Consider the following 23,778-nt stretch of genomic DNA (forward strand, 5'->3'; position numbering starts at 1 on the left):
ACAGCTTACACAAGAGCATGTGCTAACAGCTGACACAATGACACCTGCTAACAGCTGACACATGAGCACTGCTAACAGCTGACACAAGAGCACTGCTAACAGTTGATATAAGAACATCTACTAACAGCCAACACAGGAGCACCTGCTAACAGCCCACACAAGAGCACCTGCTAACAGCCCACACAAGAGCACCTGCTAACAGCCCACACAGGAGCACCTGCCTCTTTAACATCACAAGTGAAGAAGGGCTATGCATCAAATCATTCTAAAACACCTTTGCTAAAAGTTTTAAAGCTAATGACAGAAGAGGGTGAAGGCGTGTGTGTGTTACAAGCCTGTAATCAGATAGTTAGCATGAGCCTCACCTGCCTTACTGCACCAGTGCTCACAGACATACACATCAACCATGCAGCTACCAAGAAATGACATTGACTAACAGGATTAACTCAACATTTTGAACTGATCATATACAACTAACTCACTATGAGCTGAAGCAAGCCCATTGTTGATTGTATTTACTAACGAAGCCAAATATGTACATGCAAATATGCATATCATCTTCCTATTATGCTGGCCAATGCAAAAATAGCTCTTTAATGATAAATGTACAATTCAAAATTCCCAATCATGTTGAACAAATTTATTTACAAATTTGAAAGAGTATTTAAAATATAATTATTCAATGAGATACATCTAGAAGGAACCTCTTCCAGCCAGAGTGATTTCCACAGATCATAGAAAGATAACCTCATATATCTAACCCTCAATATCAACTGATTTCAACCCACATGTAATCTGCTTGCTCCCTGCCCATTTATATTACACACGTCCTATGACAACATCACATCCAGAGGTACACAGTGCTTCCAGGTGTACTGATATCCAGGTGTATTCTCATCAAGGTGTACTCTGCATCCTGATGTACCGGGGGTACTCTTCATCCAGGAAGCAATGGCCAACTTGAACACAGTTCTGCAAGCTGATGTTGCTATTGCTGAGATTTGATGATTATTGGAACTGAAAATGTAATAACAAGCATCATTTTGAAGTATCTTTGGAAGAAACAAAATATTGACATGACAGGTGAAGATAGGGTACTGGGGGATACTGTAACTAATATCACTACTTGGGTACTGGGGAATACTGTAGCTAGCATCACTACTAGGGAACTGGGGAATACTGTAACTAGCATCACTACTAGGGTACTGGGGAATACTGTAACTAATATCACTACTTGGGTACTGGGGAATATTGTAGCTAGCATCACTACTAGGGTACTGGGGAATACTGTAACTAGCATCACTACTAGGGAACTGGGGAATACTGTAACTAGCATTACCACTAGGGAACTGGGGAATAGTGTAACTAGCATCACTACTAGGGTTCTGGGGAATACTGTAACTAGCATCACCACTAGGGAACTGGGAAATAGTGTAACTAGCATCACTACTAGGGTTCTGGGGAATACTGTAACTAGCATCACCACTAGGGTTCTGAGGAATACTGTAGCTAGCATCACTACTAGGGTACTGGGGAATACTGTAACTAGCATCACTACTAGGGTTCTGGGGAATACTCAACTAGCATCACCACTAGGGTACTGGGGAATACTGTAGCTAGCATCACTACTAGGTACTGGGGAATACTGTAACTAGCATCATTACTAGGGGACTGGGGAATAGTGTAACTAGCATCACTACTAGGGTTCTGGGGAATACTCAACTAGCATCACTACTAGGGTTCTGGGGAATACTCAACTAGCATCACTACTAGGGTTCTGGGGAATACTCAACTAGCATCACTACTAGGGTTCTGGGGAATACTCAACTAGCATCACCACTAGGGTATTGGGGAATACTCAACTAGCATCACTACTAGGGTTCTGGGGAATACTCAACTAGCATCACTACTAGGGTTCTGGGGAATACTCAACTAGCATCACTACTAGGGTTCTGGGGAATACTCAACTAGCATCACTACTAGGGTTCTGGGGAATACTCAACTAGCATCACCACTAGGGTACTGGGGAATACTGTAGCTAGCATCACTACTAGGTACTGGGGAATACTGTAACTAGCATCATTACTAGGGGACTGGGGAATAGTGTAACTAGCATCACTACTAGGGTTCTGGGGAATACTCAACTAGCATCACTACTAGGGTTCTGGGGAATACTCAACTAGCATCACTACTAGGGTTCTGGGGAATACTCAACTAGCATCACTACTAGGGTTCTGGGGAATACTCAACTAGCATCACCACTAGGGTATTGGGGAATACTCAACTAGCATCACTACTAGGGTTCTGGGGAATACTCAACTAGCATCACTACTAGGGTTCTGGGGAATACTCAACTAGCATCACTACTAGGGTTCTGGGGAATACTCAACTAGCATCACTACTAGGGTTCTGGGGAATACTCAACTAGCATCACCACTAGGGTACTGGGGGGTACTGTAACTAGCATCACTACTAAGGTTCTGGGGAATACTCAACTAGCATCACTACTAGGGTACTGGGGAATACTCAACTAGCATCACCACTAGGGTACTGGGGGATACTGTAACTAGCATCACTACTAAGGTTCTGGGGAATACTCAACTAGCATCACTACTAGGGTTCTGGGGAATACTCAACTAGCATCACCACTAGGGTACTGGGGGATACTGTAGCTAGCATCACTACTAAGGTTCTGGGGAATACTCAACTAGCATCACTACTAGGGTTCTGGGGAATACTCAACTAGCATCACTACTAGGGTTCTGGGGAATACTCAACTAGCATCACTACTAGGGTACTTGGGGATACTGTAACTAGCATCACTACTAGGGTATTGGGGAATACTGTAACTAGCATCACTACTAGGGTTCTGGGGATATTGTAACTAACACTAGTGATAAGCATTGGGTACTGGGGAATACATTAACTAACATCACCATAAGAGAAAAGCAGAGGGTACTTTGGGATTCTGTAACGAGCGTCACCACTAGAGACACACTCCTATTCTAGAGGACCTATTCTAATTCTCACACAGGACTACTTGACTGGAGTTTGGAGCGAGCTACTTACTTATGATGACAGCCAGCACAACCACAACCACGATGGCCAGGATTATCTTCATCTGAAAATACAGGAACAGTAAACATATTTAAATGTATGAAACTCCTGATTCACAAGCATTGCACCTCGAATGCGGCTCTCAAACGTCCTAATACTTTATGTCACGCTACATGCAGAAACGCTGAAACTAGTCCTACAAAACTCACCCGACAGTTCTTCCACCACATGGATCTCTGAAGACCCTTGGCCCGGGATCGGAACATGTCGGAGTTGCTGGCAAGACTGTCTGTAATCAGAAAGAAGTGGTAAGAATGTGTGCTAGTTTACCAGCTTCACAAGGCAACATCTATCATTTGGAAATATTCCAGCAGAATTGACCCGTAATGTTACCAGGGCTCATAGGAACATATGCACATCAGTCTCACGATGTCAAGCCTAAGAAAGCATGACAAATTACACATAACACAGGGATTAGTGATGTAGTATGACAATGAACTTTAGAGCTTGTGAGTGTTCAAAGATCAAATTTGTGTGGACAAGTAAGGGTTAGTCGGACTCAAATTGGAAAATGTTTGACATGCACAGGGTGCATGAAGATGTAGCAGCCATAAAATATTTGAGTCTTGTGATTAGATTCGAAACAAGGACCTTCTGATCTGAGGTCGGACGCCTTGTACACATGACCAAAGAGGTTAACCATCTGTGGGATGACTCCACGTCCTGCTACATAGACATAAATATTGGGTTGCATTTTCCAATAATAGGTTGCACTTGTGAAAGTTTACTACAGCTAAATCGTCAATACTTCACAGGTCTGTATACAATTTGTTCCTCCGCCATCCATGTATTTGTAATGTCACTTCTGTCACTGGCCAATACGCTGTGACATGTATGAATGAGGCTGTGTATAATTGATGGAAGTCAAATGAGCCCTACTCCATTCATGACCTTTGTGTGAACACCATCATCGACGGACAATGAAGCGATGTGTAGAGTGAGTGAGTGAATATGGTTTTATGCTGCTTTTAGCAATATTCCAGCAATATCACGGTGGGGGACACCAGAAATGGGCTTCACACATTGTACCCATGTCAGGAATCAAACCCGGGTCTTCGACGTGACGAGTTAACGCTTTAACCACTAGGCTACCCGACCGCCCCGGAATGTGTAGAGTAGATGTCTGCAAGGCTATGGCACATGATGTCAAACAAGAAACACTATAAGGTTTCTGCAATGTACCCAGAACACTTATTGGTCTGGTTACTCTGCAGTTTTGTCTTTGCTGGAACCAAGCCTTGGCCTGATTTAGTAAAATCTAAATATTTTTTACATTTGTATACTTATCCTGCATTACTCCGTATTGCATTTACTGCTGTCTTTGACAGAGAGACGAACTGTGTGAGATCCAGCTGCTGAAGAAAGTTGTTTCCATCTGTCCAGGAAGCAGCGCCCCCTCCCACACAGTCGGCACGTGACCCGGAAGACATGACGTCATGTCAAAACTCATAACTGCTTTAACATAACATCGGAAACTTCGTGGGGAGGAAGCGGAGCGCAGGGGGGGCACTTAGACTTCGTAATGCAGGATAAGTATACAAATGTAAAAAATATTTAGATTTTACTAAATTTTTTAACTTATCCTGCATTACTCCGTATTGCATCTTTATCAGACGGCACGGCCAGTGGGCATACCTTCAGATGTGAGCCAGAAGAAAACCCTCGACAAAGGTCCGATGAAATCGCACCGCATGGACAAGAGATGACCGGAACACCAGCGACCATTCCTGTCAAAGGAAACGAGAGTCGATGCAAAAGAGGGAACCCGAAATAGGTGACAGAAATAGTATGAGGCGGGAATGCCAAAACTAGCACTGACCTAAGAGCGAATGCGGAACGCAGTAGAGCCCTCTAATCTGTGGTGATAAACACCAGAGAGTTCGACGGGCCCCGCTCAGGGTAACGGAGAATCAGTGGCGTCGGGGGTTGGTGACCTGTTGAGCTACCACCAGGGGACCAAAGCTATGAACGCCAGCGACATCTTCCAAGGCTACATCACGGAGGTAGTGGTTGGCGAAAACGGTGTCGGAACGCCAAAAACAGCCTTCCATGATAGATTTGAGGGAACAGTTACTGTGCAGAGCCATGGTAGACGCGACCGCCCGAATCTCGTGGGGGTTGTTAGCCTTGGGGGGGTCCAATCCGGCGACTTTATAAGCTTGGAGGATGACCGCCCGGAGCCACAGGGAGATAGTATTCCGGCTGACCTCCGACAGCGACGAAGGGGAGACCGGTAGGAAAAGGCGTTTCCTAGACTTACGGCAGGCTTTAGATCGTCGCAGGAAAACCTTCAGGGCCCTAACTGGGCATAATAAAAGCTCCTCCACATCGTCGGCACCCACAATCGACGAAAGTGGAGGGATGGTGAAGGATCTATCAGGCTGTCCGGGGAGTTGATTCTTTGCGATGAAGTCCCAGCACAGCCCAAGATGAACTGCTCCATGAGTCCCGCGTTCGAACCTGACCCGAGAGACGTCGAGGGCGTGGAGTTCACTAACCCGGGCGGCCGTAGCCAAGGCCAGTAGAAACACCGTCTTCTTCGTTAAGTCGTAAAAGGAAGACGTGTGGAGTGGTTCGAAGGGAGCCTCCCGAAGAGCCTTTAAGACCACATTCAGATCCCACGCAGGCGGTCTGAACTTGGCCTTCTGGTCGTCGAGACGAAACGAGCGCAGCATAGCCTGGAGTTCGGGAATTTTCGTCATTCTCCGGTCGTCCGGGATGGCAAGGACGGAGTTAATGGCGACCAGGTACGTGGAGATGGTAGAGCCTTTTAATCGACGCGTGCTGCGCAAGTACAGAAGAAACTCAGCCAGGAACTGCGGGGATGCCGTCATCGGATCCTGATGCTTGTCAGAGCAGAACGCCTGGAACGAGGACCATTTATCATCATATAGTCCCCGTGTAGATGGACGATGGGCGAAAGCAATAGCCTTGGCTGCTCTAGTCGAATAGCCCTTGGCTCCTAGGGCTTTTTGCAGATGTGCCAGGCGTGCAGATGAAACCGATCGGGACTTGGGTGGGGCAACCGACTGTGTGGGTGGAGCAGAAGGTTGGACCACGCTGGCAGTTCTAGAGGGTTGTCTCTGGCGACGTTTCGGAGGTCGACAAACCAACTTCTGGCCGGCCACCAAGGCGCGACCAAAATCAGTGTCAAGTGTCGAGTGGCCTGGATCTTTTGAAGAACCCTGGGAAGGAGAACCGGAGGCGGAAAAGCGTACGCGCTTAATCCCTCCCAGGGAACACTGAAGGCGTCGACTGCTACAGCGGCCGGATCCGGGACCGGCGAGATGTAAGTCGGCAGCTGGCAGTTCTGAGACGTGGCGAACAGATCGATGTTTGGAGTGGCGATCGTTTGACAAAGGACTGTGAAGATCTCTGGGTGGAGTCGCCATTCGGTGGGAGCCACCTTGTCCGGCCTGGACAGAGCGTCTGCCAGAACATTCTTGCAGCCTGGAATGTGCTGAACAAGGAATTGCAAGTCTAAGCGGTCCACCAGGGCGAAGAAGCGGAAGGTCTGGTTGAGCAGGGACTGAGAGTGGAGAGTACCCTGATTCCTCAGACACCACACCACGGTGATGTTGTCCGTGGAGATAGTCAACTGGGCGTGACGGAGAATGCTCTGCCAGTGGGAGACGGCCAGTATGAGAGCTTCGAGTTCGAGGTTGTTGCTGTGCCAGTGGAGTCGATCTCCGGACCACAGCCCTGCAACTGTTTGAGTCCCCATATGAGCCCCCCAACCCTGTTTGGATGCGTCGACGAACAGGTGGAGGGAGGGCTGTAGCGCGGACAAGGAGACGCCGCCGCAGACGTTCGATTCCACCGTCCACCATCGGAGGAAGGGGTGGAGGTGGACCGGGAGGACGATGAGGGACTCCGGATCCTGCTGCCGGATAAAGGGTGCGAGAAACCGTTGAATTGGACGGAGTTGGAGGCGACCTCTGGCAGTCAGGTCTTGAGCCGACGTGAGGAGACCCAATAGAACCTGCCATTGGCGGAGAGTTCGAGCCTGTTGAAGGGCAGGGAAGAGATGAGCGAGGATTTTCAACCACCTGTCTCTGGGGACTTGAAGGAGGTCCTGATCCGTGAGAAACAGGCCCCCGATAAACTGCAGACGGAACGATGGGGTCAGCTCCGACTTGGTCTGATTGACGATCCAACCCAACTGATTGAAGAGCCGCAGGGTAAAATCCCTGTGACGCAGTAGCAACGCCGAGTCCCGATTGTTGAGGAGACAATCGTCGATGTATGGATCGAAGTTGATGTTCCTCAGGTGTAGGTAGGCCGCGACCGGGCGGGTGATCCGTGTGAAAAGCCACGGGGCCGTTGAAATTCCAAATGATAGGACCGCCCACTGGTAATGGGTACCATTGAAAAAGAACCTGAGGAAGCGCCGGTAGTTGGGGTGGATGGGTACATGAAGATAGGCGTCCTGGATGTCGAGGCTGATCAGGGAATCGCCAGCTGAGATTCTCGTCCTGAGCAGTCGCAACGTCGTCATTCGGAAGTAGGGAGGACGTTCCAGGTAGTGCCGGTTGAAAGTGGAGAGATTGTGTATTATGCGCCAGCTGGTGGGCCCCTTCTTGGGCACCAGAAACACCGGAGAGTAAAATCCTGGGTGTCGAGCCGGGTCGTGTACGATCTCTATGGCCTCCTTCTGCAGTAGGGAAACGATGCTGTCGTGAAGGGGCCGAAGCTGGTAGGGTGAATAAGCGGCTGTTGACGGAGTAGACGTCAGAGGAGGCAGCGCAGACAATGGGAGCCGGTACCCCTGACGGAGGACGTCGGTGACGAACGGGTCCTCCAGTATGGACCAGTTTCTCCAAAACCGGCCTAGTCTCCCACCCACAGGTGTGTCGGTGACCGGAACGGCTGGGGGTGGGAGGTCCCAGTCGTTGAGGTCCCGCCGGTCAACGCTTAGAGGTGGAATCGGCACCCTTGCCGGGGCGACGATCCCTTCGGGGTTGGTAAGTGCCACGGGCTCTACCACGACCACGCCCTGTCCCACGAAAGGGCGAGGTATGTTTGGAGACGACCTTCAGGGAGGAACGGCGTGGTTTATAATTGCCTTTGGAGGACTTGGCCGCTGATTGGTGTGTTACATGCTCCAAGGCTCTGAGAGCAGTTTCATCCCTGGCGAAGCTGGAGACTCGGGTGTGGGTTGCGGAGATAGCACCATTAAAAAGGGTAGGACCCGACCAAGGTTGTCGTAGTAAGGAACGCTTGAATTCGGAATCCCAGTCCGTGGAAGTCAAGTAACCCAACCGTCGAGTAGTGGTGATCTCCGCAAGCGCAGCTCTCAGGTGATTGCGCATGTGATCAATCTGGCGAAGTTGGAATGTCATAACCGTGCGCAAGTGGTCGTTCCTGTTAGGATTGGATTCAGCGAGATCCTGGTCAATGGCTCTGGCAGATGAGGCAAGTGTAGATAGTGGCTTCAAAGTACGGCGCAGTTCTGTTTCCACGAAAGCGAGTCGGGAGTCCGGCATACGTATGGTGACGGACTGGGAAGACCCGGTCATTCGATGTAAGTCCTCGTCAAGGATATGTGCACCGTCGGCCACGTCGAAGGAGTGGACGGGGAAATCTTCCCGCCGGAAACGCGGAGCCTTGAACGACGGCGTGAGGGACAACTTAGCGAAGTCCTCGTCCAACGCCGTAACCAGGTCAGTGAGCATTGGATCGGGTGGTAGAGAAGTCGGATTAGACCAGATCGTCAACTTTTTATCCACATCGGAGCCCGGGGAGGGAGCGACGGAGGCCAGACGGTCCGCCAACCAATCAGCAACCTGTGAAAGGCCCAAGTGTGTATCAATCTCGGGAGATGGAGGGTCATAATTGGGGCGAAATGATCCTTCCGAGGAGGAGGAACGACGTCGTCGTCTATGTACGGGTGAGCGACTACGAGACCGTCGACGGGAACGAGCAGACTTGGACGAGTGCCGAGAAACAGTCGGAGGCGACGAGGTGTACAATGTTCGAGACCGAGAAGCACCCGATGTGGAGGGGGCCGCAGGAATCGAAGTAACAGTAGTCGGGGCCGTCAGCGTCGCCGGCGTCGCAGGAGGCACTGTCGGCGCCGCTGAGGTGGGTTGAGCTTGCGCAAACAATGACTGCATCCAAGCTTGCATCCAAGATGGATCCATGAACGATGACGGGAGGGCATGTCCATAAGTAGGAGGCGCAGCACAAGTCAAAGGCGCCGAAGTAGTCAGAGGCGCCGTATACATCGAAGACATCAGAGGCGCCGGATACATCGGAGGCGCCGGACCAAGAGGCGCCGGAGGCGCCGGATACATCGGAGGCGCCGGACCAAGAGGCGCCGGAGGTGCCGGGTACATCGGAGGCGCCGGAGTTGTCGTAGATGGTAGAGGTGACAGGAAACCCGAAACGGGCGATGCTGCAGACGATGATGTCGAAGCAGACGACGGTAAGGGTGGTGTAGGAGACCGTGTACGGTCGGATGTCGTGCCATGGGAGGCAGACTCTACGTTGGATGACATGTTGGAGAGTCGACGCACACGCTGGGTGAATCGTTTCCGAGACACTCTTAGGTAGGCGGTGAAGGAGACTGGCGACAGGGGACTACAATAACTGCAACGCTCTGTTAGGGTACACGGGGTTGTACAGTCCAGGCAGCAGGGGTGGGGGTCCCGTCCAGATTTATTCCCGCGGCAGCGAGAGCAGCGAGACATACTGGAATTGAAGCAAAAAACATAACGATGTGTAAACACACAACGTGAAACATAATGTAACTCAACATAACTTATTCTTGTTACAAAGTTAATAAGAGCAAACAATTACGCTTCAAACACGCCAAAAACAATCATTAAACTTAATGTAAAACTCCAACCATAGAGCGAATTCAAGACACAAAACACGAAAGTACGTGGACACGTAGTGAATCGCAACAGGGCGGGAAAAAATGGCGGTAAACCAAAATGGCGGGAAACAACAATACGCTCGGAAAAACCGTGACGAGAGTCACAACCCGAGCGAGAAACGTTACCAATTAACAATATAATGAAGGCAAAGGTAATACAGCAGACTTTTGTCGTAGAAAATGAAAGAAAGTCAGGACCAAGAAAGCTTTAATAATTCCACTGAGGGATACAGTTCACGTCCGATCCATGTGGTTGACAAGGCAGTTATGAGTTTTGACATGACGTCATGTCTTCCGGGTCACGTGCCGACTGTGTGGGAGGGGGCGCTGCTTCCTGGACAGATGGAAACAACTTTCTTCAGCAGCTGGATCTCACACAGTTCGTCTCTCTGTCAAAGACAGCAGTAAATGCAATACGGAGTAATGCAGGATAAGTTAAAAAATTTGTTGGTTAAACATAGCAACTACACTGCAATGTAGACAAGGCCCAGTGTATTCACAGGTGGTGGAGGATCACGGTGTATACAAACCTGTGAAGTATTGACGACGTACAACCTAAGTAACCTCAAAAGTGTCAGTTTGAGCCTGAAAACAGATCTGTACCTGACTTATCCTGAAGGTCATCTAGACGCTCTCCGCGGTCCAGCACCTTGCTGACGTTGTTCTTCATTACGTCCACCACATCATCCACCTGGTTCTGCAGCCTATAACATTGTACAACATACACCAAGCTGTACAACACTGTACAATATACACCAAGCTGTACAACATTGTACAATATACACCAGGCTGTACAACACTGTACAATATACACTAGGCTGTAAAACACTGTACGTTAATTGATTATGTTTTCTGCACTTTTACGAACTTACCATGTGTAAAACATGGAGAAAGTTGAATTGAATCTGTTAAGGCCTTTTTTTTCAATAATTAAATTTGTCTGAGTCAGGCAGTCACACAATTTGTGGTTTTTCATTTTGAAAGTGTGATTACAAGACTCAGCATGCTCAGAAGCAAAAAAAAAACCTGTAACAAGTTGTAACTGAAAACAAATTCCTGGATTTTAGGGCCAGCGGGGTCATAATCCAAACAAAAAAAACCTTCACATAGCTAGCTGTAATGTTTGCCACATCAACATCAGTGTGTAGATGTGAGGAGTCAAAGCACTGGACCTTGTTCATGTTGTTCAATATACTTACGTAGATATTTTCGGATCTGATCTGAGATTGTTCGTCCGCACAGAGGGACCCCTGAGGATTGAAAATAATAACAATCAATGTTGCTGCAAAGAAAGACCACCTCTCTAGCTCACTGTTTGCAGATGAGAGGAGATGCTGAAACCTTGTATGAAGTCTTACCATTAGTATTAAATCTCAATTTTAAGAATGATTAGTCAAGACAGCACCAGGGAAGATGTGTGCCACAGACAAGGTCCACATAGCAATTTTAGCACTATGAGTATTACTGTGACCATAGTTACTGCACCCGATCCCGTTAGTCGCCTCTTAGACAAGCATAGTCGCCTTTTAAGGCAAGCATGGGTTGCTGAAGACCTATTCTTCCCCGGATCTCCATGGGTCACACCTGTACAAAGCCATAACATTAGTTATTACTTCATAACATTGTAAAGATACTGTATACATTTGTAAATTCCAATTCCAATTTGGGAACATTTACCGATATTTGCTGCCGATATGAATATCAGCCTCAGAGCAGGTCTAGACAAAACCCCTTAACATGCTGAACAATAGTAAAACCTCAGACATGTTCCTCAAAGCAATCTTAGCTCTTTCTTTATCTTGATGGTTATGAGTACTACATGTTTATTATCCCCCTCCCAACAAAGTTGGCGGGGGATATAGAAACGGGCTATGTCTGCCCGTCAAGTTTTGTTTCCGGAGCATAACTCAGAAACCGTTCAATATTTTTTCATGAAACTTTGCAGTTCTATCAAGTACATGCTGAACTGGTGCCTTTTGCTATTTAGAAATTTTAGAAAGTTTTATTTTTTACGTTTCCATGGCAACAAGATGAACTTAGGTTCTGTGAGGGTAGGGTTCGTTTCCGGAGCCTAACTCATAAACCGTTCAATATTTTTTCATCAAACTTTGCAGGTCTGTCAGGTACATGCTGAACTGGTGCCTTTTGCTATTTAGAAGTTTTAGAATTTTTTAGTTTTTAAGTTTCCATGGCAACAAGATGGACTTAGGTTCCAAACTTAAGTTCCACCTTGGTTTAAAAAGGTTAGGGTTTGTTTAGATTTAATTATGTCATAAATTCTGCAACAGGGGCGGGGTCATAGCCACATGAGTGGCAAACTCTTGTTATAAATTGAGTTACGACAGTCACAGCGAAAAGTTTTTTAGTTTTATGGAATGGTCCCCTTGTTACTGGATTTTTCTACCAACTTTTTTTCTACCCTGGCTGCAATGCAGGCTTGGTACCAGAGATAAACCTATGTGAAATAATACCTGAGGAAGAAGTCTTCATCAGAATCATCTCCATCCAGGAGTCCTTGCTGAAAATGTCAACACAGGTTTTAATATAAAAAAACATTTATACAACAACATGTACAAGCTGTATAATCATGATAATGTCATTAGAAGGGTTCAATAACGAAGTACTATACAGATGATATACATCATTTATAATCCAAAACCGGCTGCCATGGGAGATTGTAGATATTGCTGAAATGAAATTGCATCACCATGCTTTGCAGACCATTGTGACGTCACTGGTTACCATGGCGTCACAATCAAATGACATCACAAATGGCTCCGCTACTGAAGCTTTTAGCAGTACTTTTTACACTTAAGACACTGCTGATTACTGTCTATAAACTGAAAAAGTTGGAAGAATGATGTTGGATGATAAATAAAATCTCACCCTCACATCTTTCGATATCAAATATATCAACATTCTCTGTAGAGCAGAAGAATGTGAAGAAAAGGATGTACAAGTCCATGTCATCATGGTCATTTAAACATGTTTATCATTTGTTAATGTCCCTTCAATCATGACCATTGTGAAACAGAACATGTCGGTGAAAACATACAAATAATATGGCTACATGCTAATGTGGATGGTCATTATGGTGATGTTTCACAATAAAATAATTCCATATTGCATTATTGTATGCAATGAAATACATCAATTCGCTTGGTTAATACCTACAAGTCATTTGCTTCAAAACAATGTTTTAAGTTGAGTGCGTAGCTTCCTAAACAATTTATCCCAATTAGTGTATACAGCCTCAAACCCTGCAGAAAATGTTGTGTATAGCTCCTGTACATGTATTATTATTGGTGGTGCAGCTGTCTCTTAGTTATATCTTTGTATGCCAGCTTGATCATATTGATTTGGACAGAAAGCTCAAAATGATGCAGGTCTTATATCTTTATCACTCTGGTGAGCCTGTAAACCATCGAATGTGCAAATAACTTAAACAATATGTGACAAGTGATCAAAACTGAATGACTTGTGTATCATATCATTGAGCTTACAGGATTAGAAATTAATTGTTATTGTCCCTCATCTGCTACAGACAAATGATACCTTTGCCATCTACTAGGTTTGGCGTATTGGCACATAAATCAATTTGTAACATATCGCAATACGGAAAGCTGTATTGCGGTACATATTACAATATGTAGTGGGGCCCAAATTATATGCATCTGGACTGTTCAAATTGTGAAATTAGTAGTATGGATAAACAAGACTACCTAATATGTCTTGAATATAGAATGTCAGAGACAGAAACTAACATTTTAGTCCACTAGTCTTATAATGATAACATGTAGCAAAACCTTTAAAGATGGCAAATTTCTACTTGTCCTTATGATACCTTAACTACTGGGCAATTTGGCAAGGACTATAGGACCAGTTTCCACCACTGAATTATGTTAATGTAAACATGTGTGATGTGTGTTGTTCACATGGTTTAGACAGAGACCATATATGGTCTGTGGTTTAGATAAGAACCAAGTTCATCCAAATGCCTCAAGATCGCAGATAAAATTTATATAATCATATATTAATTCTTCCATTACTGTATCAGAAAATACTGATACACAAGGGTTGTATTACGATAAAGATGATGAGAACCCTGTCTGGTGGAAACAGTTCTTTGCAATACTTCCTTATCATGTTTATCATGCAAGTTAGTAATAACTAAAAAAATTAGAATAGGTTAGTCAAGAGTTTGCCAAGTCAGCATTATTTGTGAAGACTACTGTACGTTACTCCCAACCCTTAAACTATAGTACAACATAAGGAAAGAGACCCTAAAATAACACAGTTTGAGGGGATGTACGGCAGTGGATTCTATTTTCTAATATTTTTACATGTTTAAGACCATAACATGAAAACACTGTTCAGAGTAACTTGTACCCGTTCGACGTCATGAGCTGATCTGAGGTCCGAACTGTCTGGTATTCTGGCAAACTTGGGAGGCATCTTGTGGTGTGAAAGCGGTAATAGACGCTCACGGTTGTCAAAAATGCAATTTTCTTCTTCAGCAAGGAAGTAGAAAAATCAAAACAACGTTGTTTACAACAAAAGTCAAAGGTTATCAGTCGATACCATCATGTCGGGCGGTCAAGTATCGTGAGTGGCTCTCCTGGTTAACAGATTAACCAATCATTGTCAATCCTATCACAAAGCAAATCACAATAAAACAACCAAATCTTTGTTGTATAGATTTTTCTTCGTCGTAACGTGACACGTTCACTTAGAAACCTCCTTTCTGGAGAGTTATAAAAACGGGAGGTAACTCTTTGAATACGTTGTCTCCCTTAGACTGTTATAGGTATTTTGGTGATGATTTTACGTATGCTCTTCAAGAGACTTGATGTGAAAATAATTCTAATGATCTGAGGGATGGCAATTTGATATATTAAGAGCCTGAGCGAGTTTAAAAGCGTTTGATTCTGGGTGCAGGCTAAAACGGCACCTGAGCAAAACGTCACCGAGTTCTCGGGCGAAAACGGCACTTCTATTCTTAATAACGATAAGAACGATTTTTGTAGTAGTATATATGCTTTATTCACATGCTTCGCTATGTTATGTTGTAGAATATATGATTTATTTACATTGTCATTGTCTTCGACAGTAATCACAGTTGCTCACTGACTGACTGACTGAGGTTGGGGATTTTACGTGCGCTTTCCGACTGCAAGCTTATGTCGCACACGGGGTTGCTCACAGTTGAATGGGATCTTAAATATGGTTTATGCTTGACATTGAGTAAATTTGAATTTGAGTAGAGGTACTTAAAGCTTCAAAACATGTGATGTTTTCATGATAAATTTTGTTGCGCCTCCCAATCAAAAGTCGGTGAGTAAACTGGAGTAGAGGCTAATTTCTAATGTAATCTTGTTTAAAAGGCGATGAACATTTTACAAATAATTGTGTTTGCAAGTGACCATGTGAGTTTAATTTCATTTATTTTATCTCAAAGCATGTGATGTTTTCACAAGTTCAGTTGCGACTCCCAATCAGAGTCGGCGAGTAAATTGGAGTATTTTTTTAACATTTCACAATTATTGGTGTTTGCAAGTGACCATGTGAATTTAATTTCATTTGTTTCAGTACCAAAAAATAAGGTGACGTTTTCGCCAATGGGTGCCGTTTTCCTGGGGTGCCGTTTTAGCTATAACCCCTTTTGTTTCTTAATTCAAAGAATATTGTACAGTGACAAGCAATGCGAGATTAGAAAATAGGCCATTAATGTTCATTCACAGTCATGAGAATAGTTATCGAACGATTTCGCTATCTGTTGTAGTTTGATTAAGATGATTTAAAAGCTCTTCACCTCAACGACTAAAAAGGAGTTTTTGAGTAAAACGGAATTTTATGAACGATACTACCCCACTGGATCGTACATCAGAGAGTCCATAAGATATTTTTGGTGAACTTCTTGACTACAAAGACAGTGAAGTGTGTTCTGCATTTAATGTTCCCTTGTAGAAGAAAAATGTCGCTCTGGCCTAAAACCGCCATGCGGTGTATCGATTGTGATGTAAACGCATATGTACTAGAACACTGGATTAATACTATTGTTGATTGTCGACTTGTCAATCACGCACCTGACGTTACATTGCTAACCTGATAAGCGACATTGTCCACCAGTGCCATATAAGCGTCTCTATCGCTATGATGGCATGAACCCCCACTGTATGGTGTAATGAGCGATTACTGAGCGTCATGTTTATTTCAGAATTGATAAACATAACCAATCACTCAACACATGTTGGCATGATTAGCGTTATCTGTTTACCTAGATACGATGGATAATGTCGAGGCTCAGGTAGTCTGTCTTACAGACCCTGATACAAATATATCAACTACAGCCCATGCACGTCTATAATGTTTGGCAAGTCTAGATTACTGCAGTATCTGAAAATGAAGAGAATTACTGGGCTCCCTTTTTATTATATTTGTGTTAAGATAACTGAACAACTGTTTTTTCTGTACGATATGTTCATTTCAGAGACTATATGTTAGTCTAAGGATCAGGCTTTAAACCTGTTATTGCCACGGAAAGAGAGACACAGAGAGAGAGAGTGGGAGAGAGAGAGAGAGGGGGGGGGGGGGGGGGGGGCTCGTACACGAAGTGGAGAGAGGTGACGCATGGGGAGAGAGAGAGAGAGTAAGAGAGACAGAGTGACCACAAACGTAGCTAGAGTGAAATGAAGGAGATAGATGGAATTGGGGAGTTGAAAATAGAGGGAAAGGGGTGAGAGAGAGACAAACACAAACATAGCTAGAGAGAAATCTAGGGAGAGAGGAGAGAGATAGAGTGATGGAGGCTGTTTCCCTAATCAGGGTTGCAGTAAAAAAATGCTCATATTTCCATAGAAAATAAATGATTGGACAATTTAATGAATGGGCCTCACGCCATTCACAGGCGATATGGCCTGATCACGGTGTACAACTAATTCCGGGTTTGCCCGCCCACACAAGTCTGTCTGTCTGTATACATTTCTGATCTGTATACAAACTCGGGGGCGTCATGAATGGGCCGAGGTAAGGTGTTATATATCACCTGATCCACCCTCCGCTAGGGCTTGAAATGAAATCCCTCAGTACAAACGTACACATCCCCGACTACCCACTGTATTATATCTCCATTCTATTGTGATACGAACCTTGGGCCCATTCGCCACCTACAGGTTCGTTTTGTATGCGATTCGAAATGGGCGACGCGACGCACAGAAATAAGGCGGTCGAGTTCATTTCCAGATCACGACAAGGTGATTCTCACTATCAATGAAACATTGATCTGGGAACGCTTATATAGTTACTATACTGAGCAACGATTCGTTAATCCAGACATTTGTTTACTCGGATGGTCTCAGAGGAAACGGTACCGTCCGTAATAACAAGGTTCCGCTGTACCATGGAGACGGAGCAGTGCTTTCTCATCATTCGTTGTAGACAAAACAATGACTGTACTTTAGAGACAGAACGGTTCTTCGCGATGTACTCTAGATACAGAACATTGCTTCACGATGTACTTTAGAGACAGAACATTGCTTCACGATGTACTTTAGAGACAGAACATTGCTTCAAGATTTACTCTAAAGACAGAACGGTTCTTCGCGATGGAGTGAGTGAGTATGGTTTAACGCCGCTTTTAGCAATATTCCAGCAATATCACGACGGGGGACACCAGAAATGGGCTTCACATATTGTACCACTGTCGGGAATCGAACCCGGATCTTAGGCGTGACGAGCAAACGCTTTAACCACTAGGCTACCCGACCGCCCCTCTCCGCGATGTACTTTAGAGACAGAACATTGCTTTGCGATGTACCCTAGAGACGGAACATTGCATCTACATGATGTACTCTAGAGACAGAACATTGCTTCACGATGTACTCTAGCGACGGAATTTGTTTCACGATGTACTTTATAGACAGAACATTGCTTCACGATGTTCTTTAGAGACAGAACATTGCTTCAAGGTGTTCTTTAGAGACAGAACATTGCTTCAGGGTGTTCTTTAAGGACAGATCATTGCTTCACGATGTATTTTAGAGACGGAACATGGCTTCACGAAGTTTTTACAGACAGAACATTGCTTCAAGATGTACTTTACAGACAGAACATTGCTTCAAGATGTACTTTACAGACAGATCATTGCTTCACGATGTATTTTATAGACAAAACATTGCTTCACGATGTACTTTATAGACAGAACATTGCTTCACGATGTACTTTAGAGACAGAACATTGCTTCACGATGTACTTTAGCGACAGAACATTGCTCCAAGATGTACGTTAGAGAGATTCGGGAGTTCCAAGATACCTACGAACATTTATCGTTTCAGGAGTCACAGGCGCACATTACAACAATCCCCGTATATAGACAGCTAGACTAACATATAGTCTCTGAAATGAACATATCGTACAGAAAAAACAATTGCTCAGTTATCTTAATAAAAATATAATAAAAAGGGAGCCCAGTGATTCTCTTCCTGATACTGCAGTAATCTAGACTTGCCAAACATTATAGTCTTGCATGGGCTGTAGTTGATATATTTGTATCAGGGTCTGTAAGACAGACTAATAGACAGCGCCTGATGTATATGAGTATTAAAAAACACACACACCCTCGGCACTCTACCACTGTCCTCCGACCAGCCCCACCCCTCACACACACCCTCAACGCTCTACCACTGTCCTCCGACCAGCCCCACCCCTCACACACACCCTCAACACTCTACCACTGTCCTCCGACCAGCCCCACCCCTCACACACACCCTCAACACTCTACCACTGTCCTCCGACCAGCCCCACCCCTCACACACACCCTAAACATTCTACCACTGTCCTCCGACCAGCCTCACCCCTCACACACACCCTCAACACTCTACCACTGTCCTCCGACCAGCCTCATCCCTCACGCACACACCCTCGGCACTTTACCACTGTCCTGGGCATCCCACCCCTCACACACACATCTCCCCTGACATCCCTGATGTAATGTATAAGTCGTACACTGTCAACGAAGAACATACTACAGCAGCGGTGCGTTATTCCTACATACCTGGATAGTGGAGGTTATAGACGACTGTGCAGTGCATGCGGTAATGTTACATACAGATCGATCTGGACCTGAGACTGGAGATTCCAATTATATTTGTCTACAATTACTGCGTGCTTAATGTCAACATAATCAGGACACGTTCAACAAATCACCACATCACCACATCTGTTGCACGACAGGGCGTGGCCGGATTGTTGGAAGAGCCCGTCGTGATTTCAGCTGGAACATTGATGGTGTGTTCATCAATAGTGAAATGCCTTGCTGTCTTTCACCTAGTTCTGGAGGTACAATATGACATAGGTATACACATTGAAATGACATCCCCAATTGCTTCAAATAAAACGAACCGTTTTATCCGCTCTTTCTTGAGTGAGGGGGTTGTGTTTATCGCCACTGTGGACAGAATTCCAGTTATATCGCATCATGTCCGCTTGATGTGGGAGGAAAACCCGAAGTGATGCAGATGTAGAAAGGTGCGGAGTCATCCAACAGATGTCACCATTACCTTGTCAGCTTTTGTTAGGCCATGTGTCCGACCTCGGATCAGAAGGTCTGTGGTTCGAATCCCATCACGGGACTCGGAAATGTTACGGCCCTACATAGACCACTTTGGTGAAACCCACGAGGTAAGGTATGGAAATGATCATGGCGAATCGTGGTCGTCTGGCACGTCTAATTGTCTAATTGTATTTTCGTCTGTACAAAAAGGCCCTAGGCCTACAAGTACTGAAATAAAGTGAAGAAGGCACGTCGAAGGGACGCAACTCTGCAAAGCGAATTACGGCACCTGAGAGGACTGGACCTCTCTCCTCTTTAAGAGCCTCGTGCCTGATGTGTAAACAGACGATTGTCGATGCGCTAAAACCAAATCCTGACGAAGTATATGTTATTTCAAAGGGCCGATACCTCCATAATGGATATACAGTTTATGACAATGTAAATCTGCTTCCTGTAGAAATATGACAAGAGAAAATACCATCATTCTCATTAAAATAAGATCTTAGTTTCCGCTACCGCTAAACAAAGATCTGAGGACATCTCATTACGGTTCACGTCAGAACGACCAGGGCCAACACGAGTTTATCAGCATATATGGTGCATGTTTCCGTGCAGCCGTATAGGGCATTTATTCTGACTAACCTCGCAGGAACGTCGTGACGGACGCGACGGCGTATTTTAAAAAAATGACGTTCCTCAAGTCTGACACATCCCCCCGGTGATACGTGAATCTAATGTGTACATTGGGGCCTCATGCTTGATATTCAGAGTAAGGGCTAATCCATTTACCTAACTAGCCCCAAATGAGTATTGCGCGACAATACGAGATCTCGTATTGTCTCACCATGTATTTATACATAGTAAAGGCTAAGCCGTACAGCTATCTAGCCCTGAATGAGCGTTGTATCTCCTGTTATGATCATACATACTGTGCAGTGAGTCATACTATTCAGACTTAATATGACAGTTGATATGATATGTGCAGTGCCCTGTGAAATATTTAAATCAGTTTATGCATCGTAAACCTGCAACACATGCATTGAACTGACAGTCTATAATTGTAGGTTTATGTAATAACTCTGAAACGTTACACAGAGTGCATGTTCCCCACTATGTGATAACAAATATAACCTATTCACAGAATAGAGTGTATGTTCTTCTCCCTGATTTAAATGATGCATCACAAACTTACATCCACAAAACAGTTTAAAAGTTACATAAGGAGGGTGTGTGTGTGTGTGTGTGGGGGGGGGGGGGGGGGGGGGGGGGTGTTAGAGGTATTTTTATCGAAACCTCTTTAACATCCCAAACGTCTTGGTTTACTTTCATATTGAATAGCATCACTATCGTAGATAAAGCGGGATGAAGAAGCCCCGTGAAGATCCGGGCTAGAACAGGTCTTCAGCAACCCATGTTTGCTGTAAAAGGCGACAATGCTTGTCGTAAGAGGCGCCAAACGGGATCGGATGGTCAGACTCGCTGACTTGGTTGATGCTTGTCATCGTATCCCAATTGTGCGGATCGATGCTCATGATGTCAATCACTGGATCACTATTTACAGAACCACATTGCTGAGTGCGGCGTTAAACAACAAACAAACAAACAAAATGAAGCACAAGATCATGCGAATGCAAAACCTCCATTGCATTTGTATAGGTGTCACACAGCCTTGTAGTTTAAGGGGGCACGGGTTGCCCAGTCGTCTAAGGCGCCGCGATTCGCTGTGCAGAGTTGCGTCCCTTGGGCACGCCAGAAATCTATGATTGTGGGTTCGAATCCCGGTTCTCCCCGATTATGTTTCTAGGTTTGTCAGCACCATACCCGTGCTCGTGGGTTTCACCGAAGTGGTAAACGTCTCAGACCTGCATCACTTCGGGCTTTCCTCCCACATTAAGCTGACACGCCGCAATATAACTGTAATACTGTTAAAAGCGGCGTTAAACCCAACTCACTCACTCACTCACTCACTTGTAGTTTAAGCCTATGATTTGTGTGAGTTTTTCTGAAAATGTTTTTGAGCTTGTCAACATTAAGTGTTAGAGGTGAAGCGGGGTTATGTCTCATGGTTATAAATTCAGTTCTGTGACCGACATCGAACTTCTGAAGTGTACCCTTGAGCCTTAATGCAATGTCAACATTCTCCTCACGTGGGCCATTGTTGCACTGCTTGTCTGCAGGCCATTTTCAGTTTAAATATGTCTCGATACTTGAACGCTCGTATAATTATTTTTCTTCAAACCCGTCACTGTGAACAAGAAACGTCGTAAATAGAACGTACCCTTATCCAAACAATACAATTTCGACTGCAGACTCAAGTAGGACAATTAGGTTCATGCAAACAGCATACACCCACGTATACAACAGTTCTGACATTCGTTTCATAAGATCAGCACGTGTTTGGAGCTGTTCTTTATCCATGGTAAGTAATGACAAATCCAATATGGCTGCCATTACGGCCATGTTGATCATACGTTTTAGAGGACCCATTGTTGATGTTATATACTCAAGGGTAAAATAATTTGCAACCAACTCAACGCTAGACACATAGTTTAGGAACTCTTTTATTACACAATACACTTTCTCCTCTAAAAAATATTTTGTTGATGCTGATTTCGTGGATTGAGCTGGCTTGATTTCCTTAATAATCTAGATTGGTTTGGGTTTCACAGAATACGTATTCCACAGTCATGACACGGGACTACCTGAACGTAGTCCATCATAGTAAGGCCCTGAATATGTCGGCGAGCCTCGTACATTGCCGTCATGACAACCCAGGTGTATACACATGCCGTCATGACAACCCAGGTGTATACACATGCTGTCATGACAACCCAGGTGTATACACATGCTGTCATGACAACCCAGGTGTAAACACAAGCTGTCACGACAACCCAGGTGTATACACATGCTGTCACGACAATCAAGGTATATACACATGCTGTAATTGTAATCTAGGTGTATACACATGCCGTCATGGTAATCCAGGTGTATTCACGTGCTGTCATTGTAATCTAGGTGTATGCTTTGTGTGTTTTTAACGCCACACTCGTCAATATTCGAGCTATGAGATAGCAGTTGGTAAATTATTAACCGGGCAATCCAGTGATTGATATCATGAGCATCGATCTACGTAAGTGGGATATGATGGCATGCGTCAACCAAGTCACCGAGCCTGACCACCCCATCCCGTTAGTCGCCTCTTACACGACAAGCATGGGTTCCTGAAGACCAATACTAGCCCGGATCTTCACGGAGTAGTCCATAACTCAGTGAGTGAGTGAGTATGGTTTTACGCTGAATTTAGCAATATTCCAGTTATACCAAGAAATGGGCTTCACACATTGTACCGACCATAACTCACTAACTGATATGCATGACACAATTTGATTTAGCCAACAATCGAAGTAGACTTTGGATTAATTCAATCAAATGTACTTGGACTACCGATTAGACGAGCCCAGTGACCCTTTTATAAGACAGCTCTCGTGTCCCTTTAATAAGACCCCATTGTAGCCAAGCGTGCGATATAGTCTACGGTGTTCGGGGGAAAAAAAACCTTGTTGGTTGGCAGTGCCTTTCCCACACTTAACTGTCTAGCCAAACAATGAATCGATTTGTAATTCACGCGGTCGGGTGATATCAAATGTGAATGAAGTTGTTCCTATACAGACGTCACATAAATCGGTCTCATAAAAACGCAACACGCTTTTCTCACGACGGCTGCAATGAAAAATTGTCTGCTGACGGTGGTCACGTGACGGGTTCATTGACTCGCGTGTTTATTTGCGCCTGCACCTGACTTTGTGAATGGCAGGTGCAATGTACACCTTTGTACATAACACTGTACCGTAAATCCTCGTATCTTCTTCGCATCGTGGGATTACATTTCAGGTCTTCGTTCGACACCACGATGTCATAGAATTACGACTGGCACACACCTGTTTAAGAATGTGTGACGCTTCGGTCGGGTCTGATATGTCCGAATGTTTAACGTCTGATCGTGTTGTACTAATATCAGTCGCCTGATGATACAGATACAGGGGTTTTATCGAAGTGACCAGCAGAGTCGTTTAAAATCTCTAACAATTGGTCAGGCCACTCGTCCTCAAATAATGCCTGACCTTTTTAGACGAGATAGCAAATAATTCTGTCACTGATTATCACCGGGGGGCACGGGTGGCCCAGTCGTCTAATGCGCCGCGATTCGCTGTGCAGAGTTGCGTCCCTTTGG

The 23,778-nt window shown here is 45.0% G+C and overlaps 1 protein-coding gene across 1 annotated transcript; it reads right to left on the reverse strand.

Annotated features, from left to right (window-relative positions):
- Positions 1 to 625: 625 nt before the first annotated feature.
- On the reverse strand, positions 626 to 14,738 carry LOC124114387 (vesicle-associated membrane protein 4-like). The gene is made up of 7 exons (XM_046474931.2): positions 14,387 to 14,738; positions 12,469 to 12,515; positions 11,197 to 11,247; positions 10,601 to 10,701; positions 3,267 to 3,346; positions 3,070 to 3,121; positions 626 to 1,017 (listed from the first exon to the last, which is right to left on the reverse strand). Exons 1-7 carry the CDS (start codon positions 14,450 to 14,452, stop codon positions 989 to 991), a joined length of 426 nt encoding a protein of 141 aa, XP_046330887.1. The 5' UTR covers positions 14,453 to 14,738; the 3' UTR covers positions 626 to 988.
- Positions 14,739 to 23,778: the final 9,040 nt, after the last annotated feature.

Source organism: Haliotis rufescens, unplaced genomic scaffold, assembly GCF_023055435.1.
Source record: "Haliotis rufescens isolate VD_foot unplaced genomic scaffold, xgHalRufe1.0.p SCAF_8, whole genome shotgun sequence".
Taxonomy (NCBI): Eukaryota; Metazoa; Mollusca; class Gastropoda; order Lepetellida; family Haliotidae; genus Haliotis; species Haliotis rufescens.

Bases quoted from the DNA above. Each gene is read 5' to 3' on its own strand.
- LOC124114387 (XM_046474931.2), bottom strand. From the start codon at position 14,452: ATGCCTCCCAAGTTTGCCAGAATACCAGACAGTTCGGACCTCAGATCA. The intron at 12,516-14,386 runs GTACAAGTTACT...TGACATTTTCAG, and splicing joins CAGCTCATGACGTCGAACGG to CAAGGACTCCTGGATGGAGA. The intron at 3,122-3,266 runs GTGAGTTTTGTA...CTGTATTTTCAG, and splicing joins TGTGGTGGAAGAACTGTCGG to ATGAAGATAATCCTGGCCAT.